The sequence below is a fragment of the Gambusia affinis genome, linkage group LG10, assembly GCF_019740435.1.
Source record: "Gambusia affinis linkage group LG10, SWU_Gaff_1.0, whole genome shotgun sequence".
Lineage (NCBI taxonomy): Eukaryota > Metazoa > Chordata > Actinopteri > Cyprinodontiformes > Poeciliidae > Gambusia > Gambusia affinis.
This window is the reverse complement of record NC_057877.1, coordinates 3,415,265-3,430,026: the sequence shown is the minus strand read 5'-3', so window position 1 is coordinate 3,430,026 and position 14,762 is coordinate 3,415,265. Positions and strand designations below refer to the sequence as shown.

Sequence of the window (14,762 nt, the reverse complement as noted above, 5' to 3'; positions counted from 1 at the left end):
GGTAATATGTTAAATAATCTGCCGGTGGAATTAGTACTTTTTAATTAATATTCAGAAATTACTGACTAAAAACAAGCTTCTATATAGTGAAAAGTTACTTGTAAGCTAGTATGGTTTTATTTCAAAACAGAACAAAAATAAGTTGTGTTTTTGCACGGTGCTTGTCCTATTTGATTTTCATAATAAAGGCAATAGATCAGTTAGCTTCATTTTACAAAACATTTTATTGTCCTTTGTGAAAGTTAGCTAGCTTTTTATAAAAAATTTAAAATATAAATTAATGTTAGTTAAACTTTCCTAACTTTTGAAATAAAAAATTTCATGTACATATTTATACTTTTAGTACATATCGTTTTGTGGCACCAAACACATTTTTTTTTTTGTAGCAACAGCAGCATAAGAGGCTCCGTCACTTGAAAAGGTTGCTGACCTCTGGTCTGTCCCATAAAATCCATTGGCATTTTCCAGGCAATTAGTGCCATTTTATATTACAATCAAGTAACTATGTTACCTTCAGTTGTTCTAAAACTTCTATGTACGTCAAATATGAGTTAAAAGAAATTTTTATTTGGAATTTTAACATCTTGAAATTGGGGCTCTGTCTCTTTAAGAAGCTGCTCCTTTGGAAACTCCGCCTTCAGGAAGTCATTCCAACATGTCTCCTTAACCCTTAACAATATTTTCTCCAGCGTTGCACTGCGAATATAATGAGCTCAGTAGAGGTCCCCCACTAGGTGTTTGCTAGCTGCTGCTGGCTAGTCTGAAGGAGCTGAGTGAGAGAGCCGTGGAGGAGGGTTGCTCTGTGAGGCGGAAGCTCTTGAAAATGCAGCTGAGAGGAGGAGCTCTATCCTTGAGGGAGGAGCTAGGTCCATGGGAGATTAAATGATTTCTCAAACATGCATGAAAGAATCAAGGCAAAACTCCAGCTATGATTTTGATGAGGGAATATTACAACATGTCAATTTTCCATAACACTGCCCCTGTAAAATGCCCCGACATTTAACGGGACACAACGTGGAAACATTCGGACGGTTTGCACGGAACTGTACATGTCGAGAAAATAAAAATCTACATACTGACTGTTTTTATGTGCTGTTTATGCTATACATTGCTGTGGCCAGCACCTCTGGTTTAACTACAAACTTTTGCAATTTCTTCTTTGGCGATGATTGTGAAGCAGCAGCTTTGAAGCTAAGTGTTGGACAGTGGAGCTGGAAGGCAGATTATGGTGGTTTCATCCCATAAAAACACTGGGAGGAGGTGGCTCGCTGTCATCGCGGTGCTTCATGGGGGATGGAGGATTGAAGTGCTGCCTCAGAAGCTGCTGTCTCTTCTGGGCGTCTATTAGAACCATGTTGTGCTTCAGGTGAAAATCTACCACCAGATGAAAAAGGCTCTAATCAAAGGCTGGGCGGTTTTTTTTATGTACCCCGTCTCAATCTGCGTAAGCACATTTTATTACTGACCTGGCACAATTCTCCAAAACTTTAAATGAGTCTGAGACAAGCTGCAAAAAAGAAAAAAACGGCGGGGGGGGGGGCGAGTAAAAGTTGTTTTTCTTTTTTTTCTTTTTAATCGCTTTTTATTTAGTCCTACAATTGGCATTTTGAGACAATTATGTGGCATCTGGCTTGCGTCTTGCTTTTCCCTCCCCGGTTGACGCGAGCCACCTGGCCTCCACGACTTCCCCGCCAGTTACTTCCAAAAACCCCGCCGTGTCAAAATTCATATGTTTGCTTCCCTTTCGTGTGCCCGTCGTAGCTCCACATTAGGTTTTGGTCGGTTTCGAGTCGTTGTCAAAATAACTTTTTGTACGCGCAGGAAGATTTGGCTGGAAAATAATGGAGCCGTGCGGAGACGGACCTGCACAGAGTGACAGTCTTTCTAACAGGGAGAGTCTGCGTGTTTCAACAGCCTGAGCTAAAATATTTTTTTTCCGAAGCTCCGCTGTGATGGCAGGTTCTCCAATTATACCCACAAGTCCTTTTTAGCGTTTCACTCTCCTGAATCCGGGCCGCTTTTACGATCATTATGGCGAGCCCCGAGGCACTTGTGCAACTAAATAACATCACTGATGCTGAGAAAGTAACTAGGAAACAACATTACAACAGAGATGTAAACATGCGGCGTGTCAATCGTAGCCGAGCTGACACGCCGCCGTGATCTGTGACTCCCATAATTAACTGTCAGCGGTGTCAGTGTTCGGCAGTGCTTCGCATGAAGGAGTGTTCTCGACTAACTGGCTGAAGTTGCACGATTTAACAGCTAACAAACTTCCTGCGCTGCAGCTGCAGTAGCAGCGGCGGCTCGGGGGCTGCGCCGTTCCCAGTCGGGGTTGTCGCTGATGAGGCAGCGCCACAGCTTCTGTTTACCACTTTAATGTGAAAAGGTTTGAGAGGTAAGAGAAAGAGACAAAGACTATGCGTTGTTTCACCCTGGATCAGAGGGCCAAAGTGTTCGTACCAGAGTCGATTCAGAAAAAATGTAAATCCGATTAATCACTATGTTTAACTTTGAAATGAACCCGAAATGTAAAAATGCACGTTAAAAAAAAGTTTTACAACCTCATTTTTCTATTTTCTGGAAGGCTTAAACCGTCATTTTGTTTCAAATGTAATTTAGAAGTGTGGTTGTGCTGAGGTAGGCTACATAACTAGCGTGGTTTTTTCCAAACGTCCATCATGGTGGGGTATTTTCAAGTGAAATTTTCACCGATTTGTATGATGGCCACTGTAGATGATTTTTTTTTCCCCCTTCAAGAAAATAAGAAATTTTGAGAATGTTCTTCAAAGTCAAAAAACTTCCAAGTTTGTTTCTGACACAATTTGGAGATTAATCTAAAATATTCTGAGATTTTTCAAGCAAATTTGACTCTTCATTTGATTTTGTAGGTTTTTTTCTAGAAAACTTATGAGATTGATCTAAATACTTCTGTTTTTTTGGTTGAAATTTACTACCTTTTTGTTTCCGTCTGTAAGGTAAAGTGGAAATGCGTTTGCCAATCTACTCAGTTGAGCGCAGTATAAAACTGCGTAACGCGCCGCTTAAGGAACCACGTGTGGGAGAGAGGCTTTTGGGTCAAACGGGTAATGTGATTAATTCTGCAATATTAGACTTTTTAAATTAATCACATATGTTAATGTTGATAATTCAGACGCGTTGCATGTCTTGTGTTACAGCTAAATATCGTGATGTTCTTTGGTGGGATTTTATGTTACTGACCAACACAAACTAGTGTTTAAATATGGAGTGAAAGAAAAATGATGGGATCAATCTGAAAAGTGTGGCGTGCAACTGAGTTGCAGGTCTTTATGGGGTGTGTTACTACTATTTGGATTTATGAAATGAAACTTTTTTTTATTCATTTAGAACATGTAGAATGTCAGAAATATAAATAACAATTAAACCTAAAAAACAAAACTTTCATATGGAGTTCAAAAAGGAGTCCAAAGAACCCAAAGCCCAGTAAATCCTGGCCCCAATCGTCCCACATTATAAATATTTACACATTAAATCTTTACTCCATTTCACAAATTGCACTCTTTCAAAATTATATCTGTACATTTAATTCATAATTTAGACTTTGACTAGGCCATGACTGCTCTTTTGTAAACTTCCCCATTTCCACTCCAAAGCTGCTGAGGGTTGCCGTCTTGTGATCTAGCAACTTCTAACAGGTTTTCTTCCACTTTTGCTGAATATTTAGGTCCAACCTACGTTCCATCCACTCGGAACAACTTCTCTGTTTTTACTTAAGAAAATCATCCACGCAGTGTGGTGCTGCCGCCACAGTTTTACAGTAGGGACGTCGTGTTTGGGCCACAAAAAGCCTTTGCCTGAAGGCCAAAGATTTTGATTTTACTCTCATTTGACCAGAAGACATTCCTCCACATGTTTCTGTGTTCCCTTTTATGACTTCTTATGACTTTCTTTCTTGAAAGCCATAGTGATTAATAATCGTCCTGTCTTAATACCCATCCACCTGAGCTGTGGTTCTCTGCAGGTCCTCCAGAGCAGGAACGATCGGCTGCTTCTCTGATTAATGCCATCTTTGCCCGGCCTGTCAGCTCAGGAGAGAAGGATGTTGCCATACTCTTTCCATTTTCCGATGACGTTTGGAAACTCGTTTTTATAAGCTAAGCCCGAGTTAAGCTTCTCCACATTTTTCTCCCTGACCTGTCTGCTGTTCACGGTTCTGTTTGTTCTCCAATGTTCTCTATAAAACCTCTGAGGCCTTCGCAGAACAGCTGGGTTCACGCCGACATCGGATTACACACAGGTGGAATCTACAGCTGCGTTTCCATTACAAACGTGTGCAAAACTTTATTTCGCTAATGTAAAAAAAAATTTACTTTCTATCCGCTGTTTCCATAAAATAAGAAACAATAAAAAAAAAAGAATCACATGTGAATAAGTTTGTTCATGTGATATGTCTTTAAAAATCCTGACTTATATCTTCTCACTACTTCCTGTCGTCGTCTTGCGCCTGCGGCAATATCCGGGTGCCAAAACTTTTTATGCCAAATTGTGCAGATGTATAATCAACAGAACGCAATGTTTCAAGGCAAACGACAGTACTTACTTTGGATAATTTAATTGTCCACTGCATTGCTAACGACCTCATTAACAGAAGAATGATGGGAAATCAGCGTGGTCTGGGCGAGGAAACGGCTCTGCAACAGCCATCTGGCTACAATGGAGTGGGTGGCAGCGGCGTTGCATGGGGGGGGGGGGAGCAGTCAGCTGAAACCAGGAACGCCATCAAAAACATTTCAGCTGTCTATCAGTTAGAAAACTGATCATCTAGCAACCTCTAGCATCTAACAACTCATCTAGCAACCTCTTGAAACAGACATGGTCTACCATCATCACAGTAATACAGAAGGACTGATCCATATTGTCATATTATATCATAAACACTGAAGAAAATGAAAGACAGAAAGAACAGAGGAAAAAAAAAATCATTTAATTACGTGCTCCATTTTTACCTGAAGGTAAACAAGTAGGAAATATTGCCAGAGAAATCCCCTCGAAATCCAATATGGCTGCCTCATATGTTAAACTTTTAAAATAGCAACTCTGATGATATTAACCTCAGATCAATCATTCACAGTTTCATATGGACTCCTTCAGAGAACATTTGGATCTATGACACAGTAGAAATAGGAACCAGAACAACCAGCAAAGACTAATTAATTAAACCAAGAAAGGTCCAGACTGAAGCAGACTTCCTTCTTCTTTAAACAGCCCCAATCACAACAACACCACAGATTATGGAAACACTTTATTTATTTATTTATTGTTATCAATCTTGAAACCAACATTTATTATTTACATAGGAAATGGATTCAGGCGGTGGTGAGCCACCAATGACTTTCCTGTGTGAAACACAAGCGAATTCAGCAAACATTAACTACTCATATCCTTCTAACACAACCTCACTTCAGAAAGGCTGAACTGGCCCTTTAAGCATTACTCATTTAAAAAGAAAGAAAAAAAAACAAGTAAATGTCAGATCCAAATTGCGGCCACAGAGTCTTCAGTTTAGTTCATTATAACTTAATCCTGTGAGAACTGCAACATTAAATTCTTTTTTAGTCGCATTGTTAAGTGACGGACCAAACCAATTTTAAATACATGACCGAAAGACTTTCAATGTTTATTATTTTGGAGTGAGACTGCTTGGTTGTGACAGTAAAACGCCTCCATAGAAGAGAAGAAACAACAGGAAAAAGAGAAACTAATCTACTGCTAATTTAAACATTAAACTGTGGCATGCAGAATTCTCTTGACATAATGAGGAAATGGAACTTACCCACAACTACACTCCTGCACCATTCTGAAGAAGACAGTGGTTTGTACTCAGTGCCCATGTCTTTGTTTGGAGACAACTTCTTCCACCCTGTTCTGAGGTTTCTCACACACACACACACACACACACACGCACACACACGCCCCCACACTTCCCTCTACTTCCCGTTTGCACGCCTGCCACTCTCTGCGGCCACACACACACACACACACACACATACACACGCAGATGAGGATTTATGGACTGACTCTTGTGTGAAAACAGAGCCTCTCACCCCTGCCTTTCTGCTGGCACTCGCCATCAGCTGACAGACTCTTGTGTTTCTGTTTCTACGGAAGTAGTGAACGCGAGCAGCCAATCGGAGCAGCGCACAGGGAACGTCAAAACAGGAAGCAGCGCTGAGAGGCATCTCTCTCTTCCTCTTTCTCTCTCTCTTTTTCTCTCTCTCTCTCTCATTTTCGCCGTTTGTCTGGAAACAGATGTCGAGGCCTAATAAACTGATGACTCTGATCTCGCTCAGGTTCCTCGTTTTCCATTCCAGACACACAAAAGAGGGTGTTTTGTTTCGGGTTATACGGGATAAACTATAACACATTTATAATAAGGAACATAAAGCCAAAGGGGCTGCGCTCTGTCCGCCTGCTGCTGGGAAACGATGAGCCAATTCTGGGATTTCCCTGCACATCTTTCAACACATTTCTGCTGTGGAAAGTTCTGTTTGTGGTATACATTACAATACTTCTTGTGGCTCTTTATTCTTCAGTGTTAGAGGCTTCCCAAGGAACATTCACAACAACTACATACTGTGTTTGACTAATGCCAAAAAAAAAAAAAAAAACCCTCTGTGCTTGTGTGTCACTTAAAGAATGGATGGATGAAGTCAGTTCATTTCAGAAATACTTTATCTGTCTGAAAGGGAAATGAAATGTTATCATAACTCGTATCATCCAAGTATCTTCAAAAGGCGCTGTCAGTTCTTGGTAAGCTCTTCTAACCCACCTCATCTGTTCATTGCCACTTTTTTAAAAACTTCTTGCTCTTGATGTGAAGCCGGCGATAACCTTGACACCCCAGAACTGAATCTCAGACAATGCGCATCTCCGTTAGGTACAACTAGACAATGTACAACTAGAAAATGACTGATCAGCTATCGACATGTTGCATGTTGTCGTTTACATCTGGAAATTCTGTACATGCGCACAAACGCTGGAAGGTCAAAAGATGAATCTTTGATTTACATCCATGTATTAGCGCCGCTAAAACGTCGGAATTCAACACCAAAATCCCGGAGATATTTCCCAAACAAAGAACAGAACATCCAGTCTGTTGCAGTTTATTTTCAGACTTAATGTTGATTTTGCTATTATTAATAAGTGATCGCCTGAACACAGCTGTGGTCGATTAGCTAATTTATAAACATGCTCTACTAACAATCCGACAGTAACAGAGTACCAAAGACACAAAATCCCAAAGCACATCTACATGCTAAGGTTGTCAAAGTCAAGCTAGCATAGCTGACCTACTTCTCTCTAACTCACTACTTTTTTCTTTAAATTAAAACTTTCTCCTGACCTTGTTATCTAGTTGTCATCGTGCTCGCAATTTTTCTTTCACATATCACATGCATATTTAAGATTTAGCGTGTTATGTTGACAATTTGGCAGGTAAATCCAATGGCAGTCGTCATCAGTGAGCAGTTTTTGTGTGGCGTCACATTGCAGCGTGTTACAAAGGGTTGCCAGCGAACACAATATGGCTGTGTGACTTTATCAGGTTTGCAGCGTTGAATTTACAACAACAGCTTTCTAACACTGCCTTTTACATAGAAAGGTCTGAAGTGTAAATGGTTGGATGTAAAAATGAAAGGTGTTTCTGCAAGCTAATGAACCGTGGGGTATACTTAGTTGTTTTTGTCTCTTAACAAAGCTATTTGAATTAGGCTTAATTTTTGTTTACTTAACAATCCCACTGTGATGTATGTTTGTGTTTGTGCATTTAGGATTAAATTATTTTCTAATTGGGTCACATGTCACATTCAGATTACATCAAACTGAAATAGGGTGCACATTTTTCCCTTCTATATTTAATTTCACATTTATTTGAACTTAATTTTGGCCATTTTCCTGTTCAGTTGACCCTCCTGGTACAGAAACAGAAATTCTGTCTATATTGTTACATTTAATTCAAAAGTGTCGGATTACAGTGGTTTTCTGATTTTGATTATATTTGGGAATTAATGGAATTCTTCAATTCACTTGGAGAGTATTTAAATATCATTCATTGACAATTTTTTTTATTCACTGTTTAAATGTCTTTTGCTGTAGCATAATGATAATTATGTCAAATATTTATGTGGTAAGAAATAAAAAAAACTAAATGTACTACTGTATATTTAAAAAATGAGAGTTGAGTCCAATCCAAAAAACTAGTGTTATTATTCTGAACACACACCCATACAGCTAACACTGTCCTTGGTTTAAAAAAAATTAATTAAAAATTAAAAAAAGGCCCAAAAAAAAAAAACCCCAAAAAACTGTGAAAAGTTGTTGAAAATATTTATAGTAAGAAAATGGCTTTATCCACAAAATGCTGTAAGTCCAATTATCCATTGTGAAGCCTTTGTTAAAACCAGAATATCTCATTCTGTTCTATTAATAACACAAAAACATGAAAAAGAAAAAAAAAACCCTACAAAATATTGTACTTCTGAGCTGGGTCCACACTCTGGCTAATTAAATGGCACCTCTCCTACTATTCATGAAGAGCACTTATTAAAACAAGCATTCACATCCAATCCGCTAGATAAATGACTTTACACCGAGTGCCATAAAGCCATTAAATTGCTTCTTTAGAGATGGAGCTGCTCCAAACACACAATCAAAGGATTTGACTGGGATTATCTCCGATTAGAAACACTCAGGGACAAATGAGGAGATGACAGGATATCATACATCGAAAGGATAAATTAGCAGTCGCATACCAGGCTAAATTTGTGATGGGCGTTGGGGAATTAAGGGCGATGGAAAAGATTGAGTGTTAAAAAGCAGACAAGCAGCACTTTAGTTTTTAAAAAGCTCCCTGCTACGTGGCAAATGTAGAGCGCGGTAAAAGCTTTTCACTCTCACTCTAAAATCCCCTCCACCGTAAATAACGTCAATAAAAATTCGACAATCTCCGTCTTTGCTATGAAACATAACATCTTCCGATATTTTATACCGCTAGGTCTTGCTAAAAATGGCCGATCATCAATTCTTCACAATATTTCAGACACAGAAAGACAAAAGTGCTTCTTTTAGCTTGTTAAGCCTTTGGCAATTTATCTAAGATTTGCCACTTGGGAAAATTGCAATAACACAAACTGTATTTCACCAAATATGTAAAAATAGTTAGCATTGATTTATAAGAATATTTTAAAGAGCCTTTCTTTGGCTTGCTTTACACGGCGGATATTTTAGTTCTGCTTCAATTTGAATATTTTAAGGTAAAATAAAGCAGACATATTGCTGATAAAACACTTTTCATGAGTATAAATAATGTAGGCGGTGGTTAATGTTAGCATGGTCTGCTTTGCATATTTTAAAAGCAGTGAGAACCTCCGTTTTATCGTCTTAAACTAAGGCTTTTTCTTTCTTCATACAACAGTGAAAAGGTTTTTGGGAGGGATTTAGAATTTGAGAACTTTGACCTTTGAACTGTAAGGTAATCTCAGTCTCGTGCTCACATGTCAGATTTTATTTCCTTTGTAGTGCCTTGACTAAACAGCATAGACAGTGGAAAGTAAAATCTCACCTGCTTGGCTTGCTAAGAGTTGGGAGGATTAGTTCATCGGCTCTTTGATTTCATCGTTCCTCAACGATAAATGCAGTGACTTACAGTCGGCCTTTGTGTAGGACTTCTTTTGGGACTTCTTTTGGGTTTCGCTTCCTTTGACTGTAAGTTCAAAGATTCAGTATGTAGCTTGGGAAAAAAAAAAGGAAAATGTTAAAAGATGGTGCTGCAGCAACTGAATTATGCATTATACCTTTTATTTAAACTTAGATTTTAAATCTTTCACCTTTAAAGCTAATCTTCCACTTACTTCAGTTCTTAAAAAAACACAAAAAATGATTGACTTTTTTTTTTTTTTTTTGCCAAAGGCCAAATATTCAAAGTTCATTGTCATCACCTAAGAAGTTGGACTTAAATCTTGGAGTGACATTGTGACCGACTTAGTAGACCTTATATGTGACGCTTCATCAAATTAGCATCTTCAACAAACTTCACAGTGCATTCCACAAAATGAAGCATTTCAGCAAATTTTGGATGTTCACGCTGACTGATTAACTAGATCCAAACCGTCAGAGGTGAAAATGGATATTGTGACAGCTACCACTACCCCTCTACAGGGTATTCATTGGTAAATATCCAACTGATACTCAACAATGAATATCTGCTGGATATTCATTGAGGTTAGTAATTTGTTTTCCATTTTAGACTATGCTTAGGCTTTTGCTCTAAAAACTTTAGACTAGCCTGGACTGTATTGCTGGTCTGAGACTTGAGTTTTATTAACTGCTTTTATCTGATGTAATGAAGAGTGAAAGGAAGTTGGTATTTGAGCTACAGGCTAAAGCTGCTACACATTTTCACTCTGAAGTGATGAGCTTGATTATTAGCCAGCGACGTTGGTGAATTATGGGATGCTAATGGCTCATAACAATCTGTTCATGTTCGCAGTAGCTACACAATAATGACCGTATTTATGTCTGTAATGAACGCTGTATTAAATGCCTTTGGATTGCTTAGGAAAAAAATAAATAATGATTTAATTTCGCTCCAACATTCTCTCACTGTTGAGCTGTGGATACGTCTTGAGAACAGAGTTAACACGTGGATTCAGAATTTATTTATTTATTTTTTCAGTATTATTAAAAGGTCTCCAGCTCTGAGCGTGCTGTGGTGGCGTAGAGGATAGCACGACCCACGTTAGGAGGCCTTGAGTCCTTGACGTGGCCGTCACGGGTTCGATTCCCGGACCCGGCGACATTTGATGCATGTCTTCCCCCCTTTCCTTTCATACTAGAGCCCACACAAAAAATAGGTCTCCATCTCAAAATGACAACAAGAAAGCTAAAAGAAACCCAGTATTGATTATGAAAAAGTTTTATTTCTAAACCTGAGTCAGAGCACAAACCCTGTTCCCTCTTCAGGACTCTGAGTTCCCCACTAACCTGCCCAACACGAGTCAACCTCAAAACGTCAAATCTGGTCCCTTCCTGCTAGTAAAGACGTGGCTGCCTTGCCTCTGTCAGTGTGCCCCAGGGCAGCTGTGGCCACTGTCCAGTAGCTTCCCGCCAACAGCGTGTGAATATGTGTGTGTATAGATGAATGACTAATTGTGGTGTGAAGCACTTTGGGGTATTCGGGACTCGATAAAGCGCTGTGCAAGTATAGGCCATTTAGCATTTTTACCATTTGTCTTTATGGTGTCCGTTTGGTCAGTGGTGTTTTTAGAAACATCTAAAGATGGGATCTAATTAAATACACTGAACGTTTGTGGATGCAATATGACAAAACGTGGAACGGTTCAACAGCGTGAATTCAAGGTTCTGTACATGAAACGCTTTTCTTTAGTGGTAGTGTAAATACATCTTTGTTAAAATCAATACGCACAGTAACATAAGCAGCACTGAAGTCACAGATGGGATTTAACAGCTGCTAACAACACACACACACACACACACACACTCCTTCCCTCCACCCCCCATCTGATTAATAGCTTTTGTGCTCTGAAATTGCTATTTCAGCACTTGTCTACACAGGTATTGTACAATAAAATTAAAGCAATGATAATGTCATTAAGAGCCAGGAATTCAAGTGCCGCTCCTGCAGAGGGAGGTGTGTGTGTGTGTGTGTGTGTGTGGAGGTGGGGGAGATAAAAGTGGTGGTTTGTACACACGTTATCCTTGGTCTCCCCATAACAGTTTTGACAAGGTACGTCACAAAGTCTCCACTAAACAGTGAGATATCTGCAGAAAATGAATTTTAATTTAGGTTGGATTTTGTTTTTTTAAGTACACCCCCCCACATCCCCCCTGCCTGACACTATCATGCTAAACACACACACGCACACAGGCCACGGCTCTAAATGGAGTACTGAATGCCTTTGATCATTCCACTTGATCGCAGCTTTAAGATGTCAGCTGCCTTTGAGACGAGGAGAATTTGTCACTGATGGCTCCTGCCAGCTTCCTCTCTGTCATCCAGTTTTATACTGGTCTGATTTGCAGCACGAGCTGACAATTTTAGTGTCAATGAGTGGGTTTCGCAGACACACAGCTCCAGATCTAACACCTTTAAATAAATAAATTGCTGAAGTACTCCGGGTTCCTCCAACCCCTTTTTCTCTTGCTTCATTGTCCTCTGTTAATGAGCCTTAACAAGCACCACAGGGAAGAAATCCTGTTCTTCTTTGGATTAATCACAGCAGCTTCACCTGCATCCGATGAGGAAAAGAATACATTGTCACCGAGTCCTAAAGCAAGGTCAGATGTTCAAACGGGGCAACGCGGGATTTAATATTCAGTCTAAAGCATGTAAAGCTTCAGGAGGTAGAGCATTTTCACACCATTAGAGAAAAGGACTGGCATAATTATGAAAATGAGACAAGGGAGAATCAAAATGACCTGACTAGAAGAAAAAAGAAAAAAAAAAGGAGGAAAAAGTCCTCCAGTGCAGAACTTAGTTTGATTGATTCAGAGCAGATGAGCCCAGGGCTCCACTGTTGGCAGCCCAGGGTTCATGCTGTAATGATAGCTTTATAATTAAGATTAAAGACCACAGAGCGCAGACAAGACACACAAGTGGTGTTGGGGGCTTCTCTGGAGATACTGGGAATAATTGGAGGGAAGTATCTACAAGCCCTCGTCTCCCAAAAGAGCAGGAGGACGTGGTGCGCAAACACTGGGTGTGTGCGGACCGAGGTTTCGCACATCATCATCGTCGTCGTCGACGACGACGAAGATGATGTCTCAAGTCTCTTGGTTTGCTGGAGGATCTAAAGAAGGGCCGAGCTTGATTTATAACTCTCAGGGAGTCGTTTTTGTAGAAGAGAATTGAAGCAAAAGGCATGTGTTAAACAGCAGATTATGTGTTATTATCATGATTCACTCTTTACATGGGGCAGATTGGAAAGCCATCTGCGCAGCCATTATGACTGAGACAGACTGACTTCTGTTGCTAATGAGTTGGACGGCGTGAAATGAACAACGGCAATCTGAGCAGCATCTCCTAGCTCCTAGAACGCTGGAGGTGGGGAAGCAGGGGGGCAGGGGGGCAGGGGGGCGGGGGAGGCACCGATGCTTCCTGTTAGCGTTTTAAAAAACAGGAAATGAAGAGAGAGCGGCACAGCTGGGAACGTTCCCCCTATGTCAGAAAACAAGGGCGGAATGATCAAGGTTCCTACACAATCTGAGAGAGTTCTGAGAATGTTTGGGCTTTTGTTTCAGTACTTTCTGGATCTGGAAAAGGACGGACAGATGTTCTATGTCCAGACTTTATTCATTATCTTGTTCTCAAAACATTTTGTCTTCCCTGGCCTCTTCCTTTCTCTTTGTTTCCTTGTGTCCTACCTTCTTCTTTCATCTGTCCATTCTCAGTCCCTATGGTAGCTTCCTTCTTTGTGTCCTTTCATTCAACCTTTCCTTCTTCCTTGTCCATTCCCTACATGTGCTTTCTACCCGTCATCCTTTTTTTCTTTCCTTCGTCTTTTGGCTCACTTTCTTTCCTTTCTCTTCCATCTGTCCATTCTTAGTCCCCAATTGGTAACTTCCTTCTTTGTATCCTTTCTTCATGTTCCCCTTCCTTCCTTTTCATCCCTCTTTCCCTATGTCCTTCCTCCATTCCCACCATCTGTTTTGTTTTCCATCTGTCCTTTCTTGTTTCCTTAATTTCTTATCTTTTTTGCTTGAGTCCTTTCTTTTCATTCTTTCCTTCATTGTGTCCACCATGCATTCTGTTCTGGCCTCCTTCCTTGCCTTTCCTCCTTTATTTCTGTTCATCCTTGTGTCCTTCCTTTATTGTTATACGTGCTGCTTTCTTTTCTTTCTTCGTTCCTTTTCTGCTCCTATACGATCTCCTCAATAATTTTTCATGTGCCTGTTTTTTCCTTTATTCCTTGGTTTCTTCCTTCTAGTCTGCCAATCCGCTGAAGGAATATCAGCCATAAAATCACAGGAAACCTTTGTATTTCATAATCTGAAGTGTACAAAAAAGACGGAGAACTCTTTGAGTTTGAGTCCGGAAAAGTTTGGGATTGTTGCGTTGAAACGAGCAGGAGCCCCTTAATAACATTTTCAGTCAGGCATTAGCTGCTCAGGCATTTCCAGCGCAGCTTGTCAGGGTTCGTGTTCAAAGTGGCCATCATTTCTCACCTTCGCTGACATCCCCTATCTGATGAGGGTGAAGTCAAGTCGCTTAGATGACTAATAATCATATCAAAGGTGCCATGTCATGCAGCAGATTTAAATAAGAGGGTTTGGAGGAGCATTTGCATGCATCTGTATGCCTGGGCTAAGAGGCTAATGTCATGAAATACGGCGCAGACATGATTTAATGTAATCTGTCATGTCATATGCTAATCTGCAGTCCTCTCGGTAAAACACAGCACATCGGCGCAGGGAAGTTTCAAGGAGCGCCGCTGTAAGTCAGAGGTGTGATTCAGGAAAGCCGCCATTGTGGGTTTTTGCTGAACTTAATAAGTCCATGCAGCTTTTGTTCTTATATTGTAGCGTGTGTAAACATGGATAGGTTTGCTGCGGCTACAGCAGTAAGGATATGTGTTTGGCTAAAAACAAAAACAACCAAAAGAAGGCTCTGCTTGAAGAAAATGCCCCCTGCTGTCGGCATCAGCTGCATTTAGGCCGTGCTGTGAGGGAATAATGTGATGTAACATTCATCAGATCCGGTCCAC

General features: G+C 40.2%; 1 protein-coding gene across 3 annotated transcripts in view; it reads right to left on the bottom strand.

Moving 5' to 3' along the window:
- LOC122838169 overlaps positions 1-14,762 on the bottom strand; it is a 116,404-nt gene that overhangs the window by 85,163 nt on the left and 16,479 nt on the right. The window contains exon 2 of one of the 3 annotated variants that reach the window (XM_044128591.1): positions 5,816-5,998. The exons of 1 other annotated variant lie outside the window; for it this stretch is intronic. In XM_044128591.1, coding sequence (XP_043984526.1) covers positions 5,816-5,873 — 58 coding nt within the window. In that variant the 5' untranslated portion in view covers positions 5,874-5,998. Of the gene's footprint in view, positions 1-5,815; positions 6,138-14,762 lie in introns of those variants that run through there. One more of the 3 variants, XM_044128592.1, reaches the window with a different exon arrangement.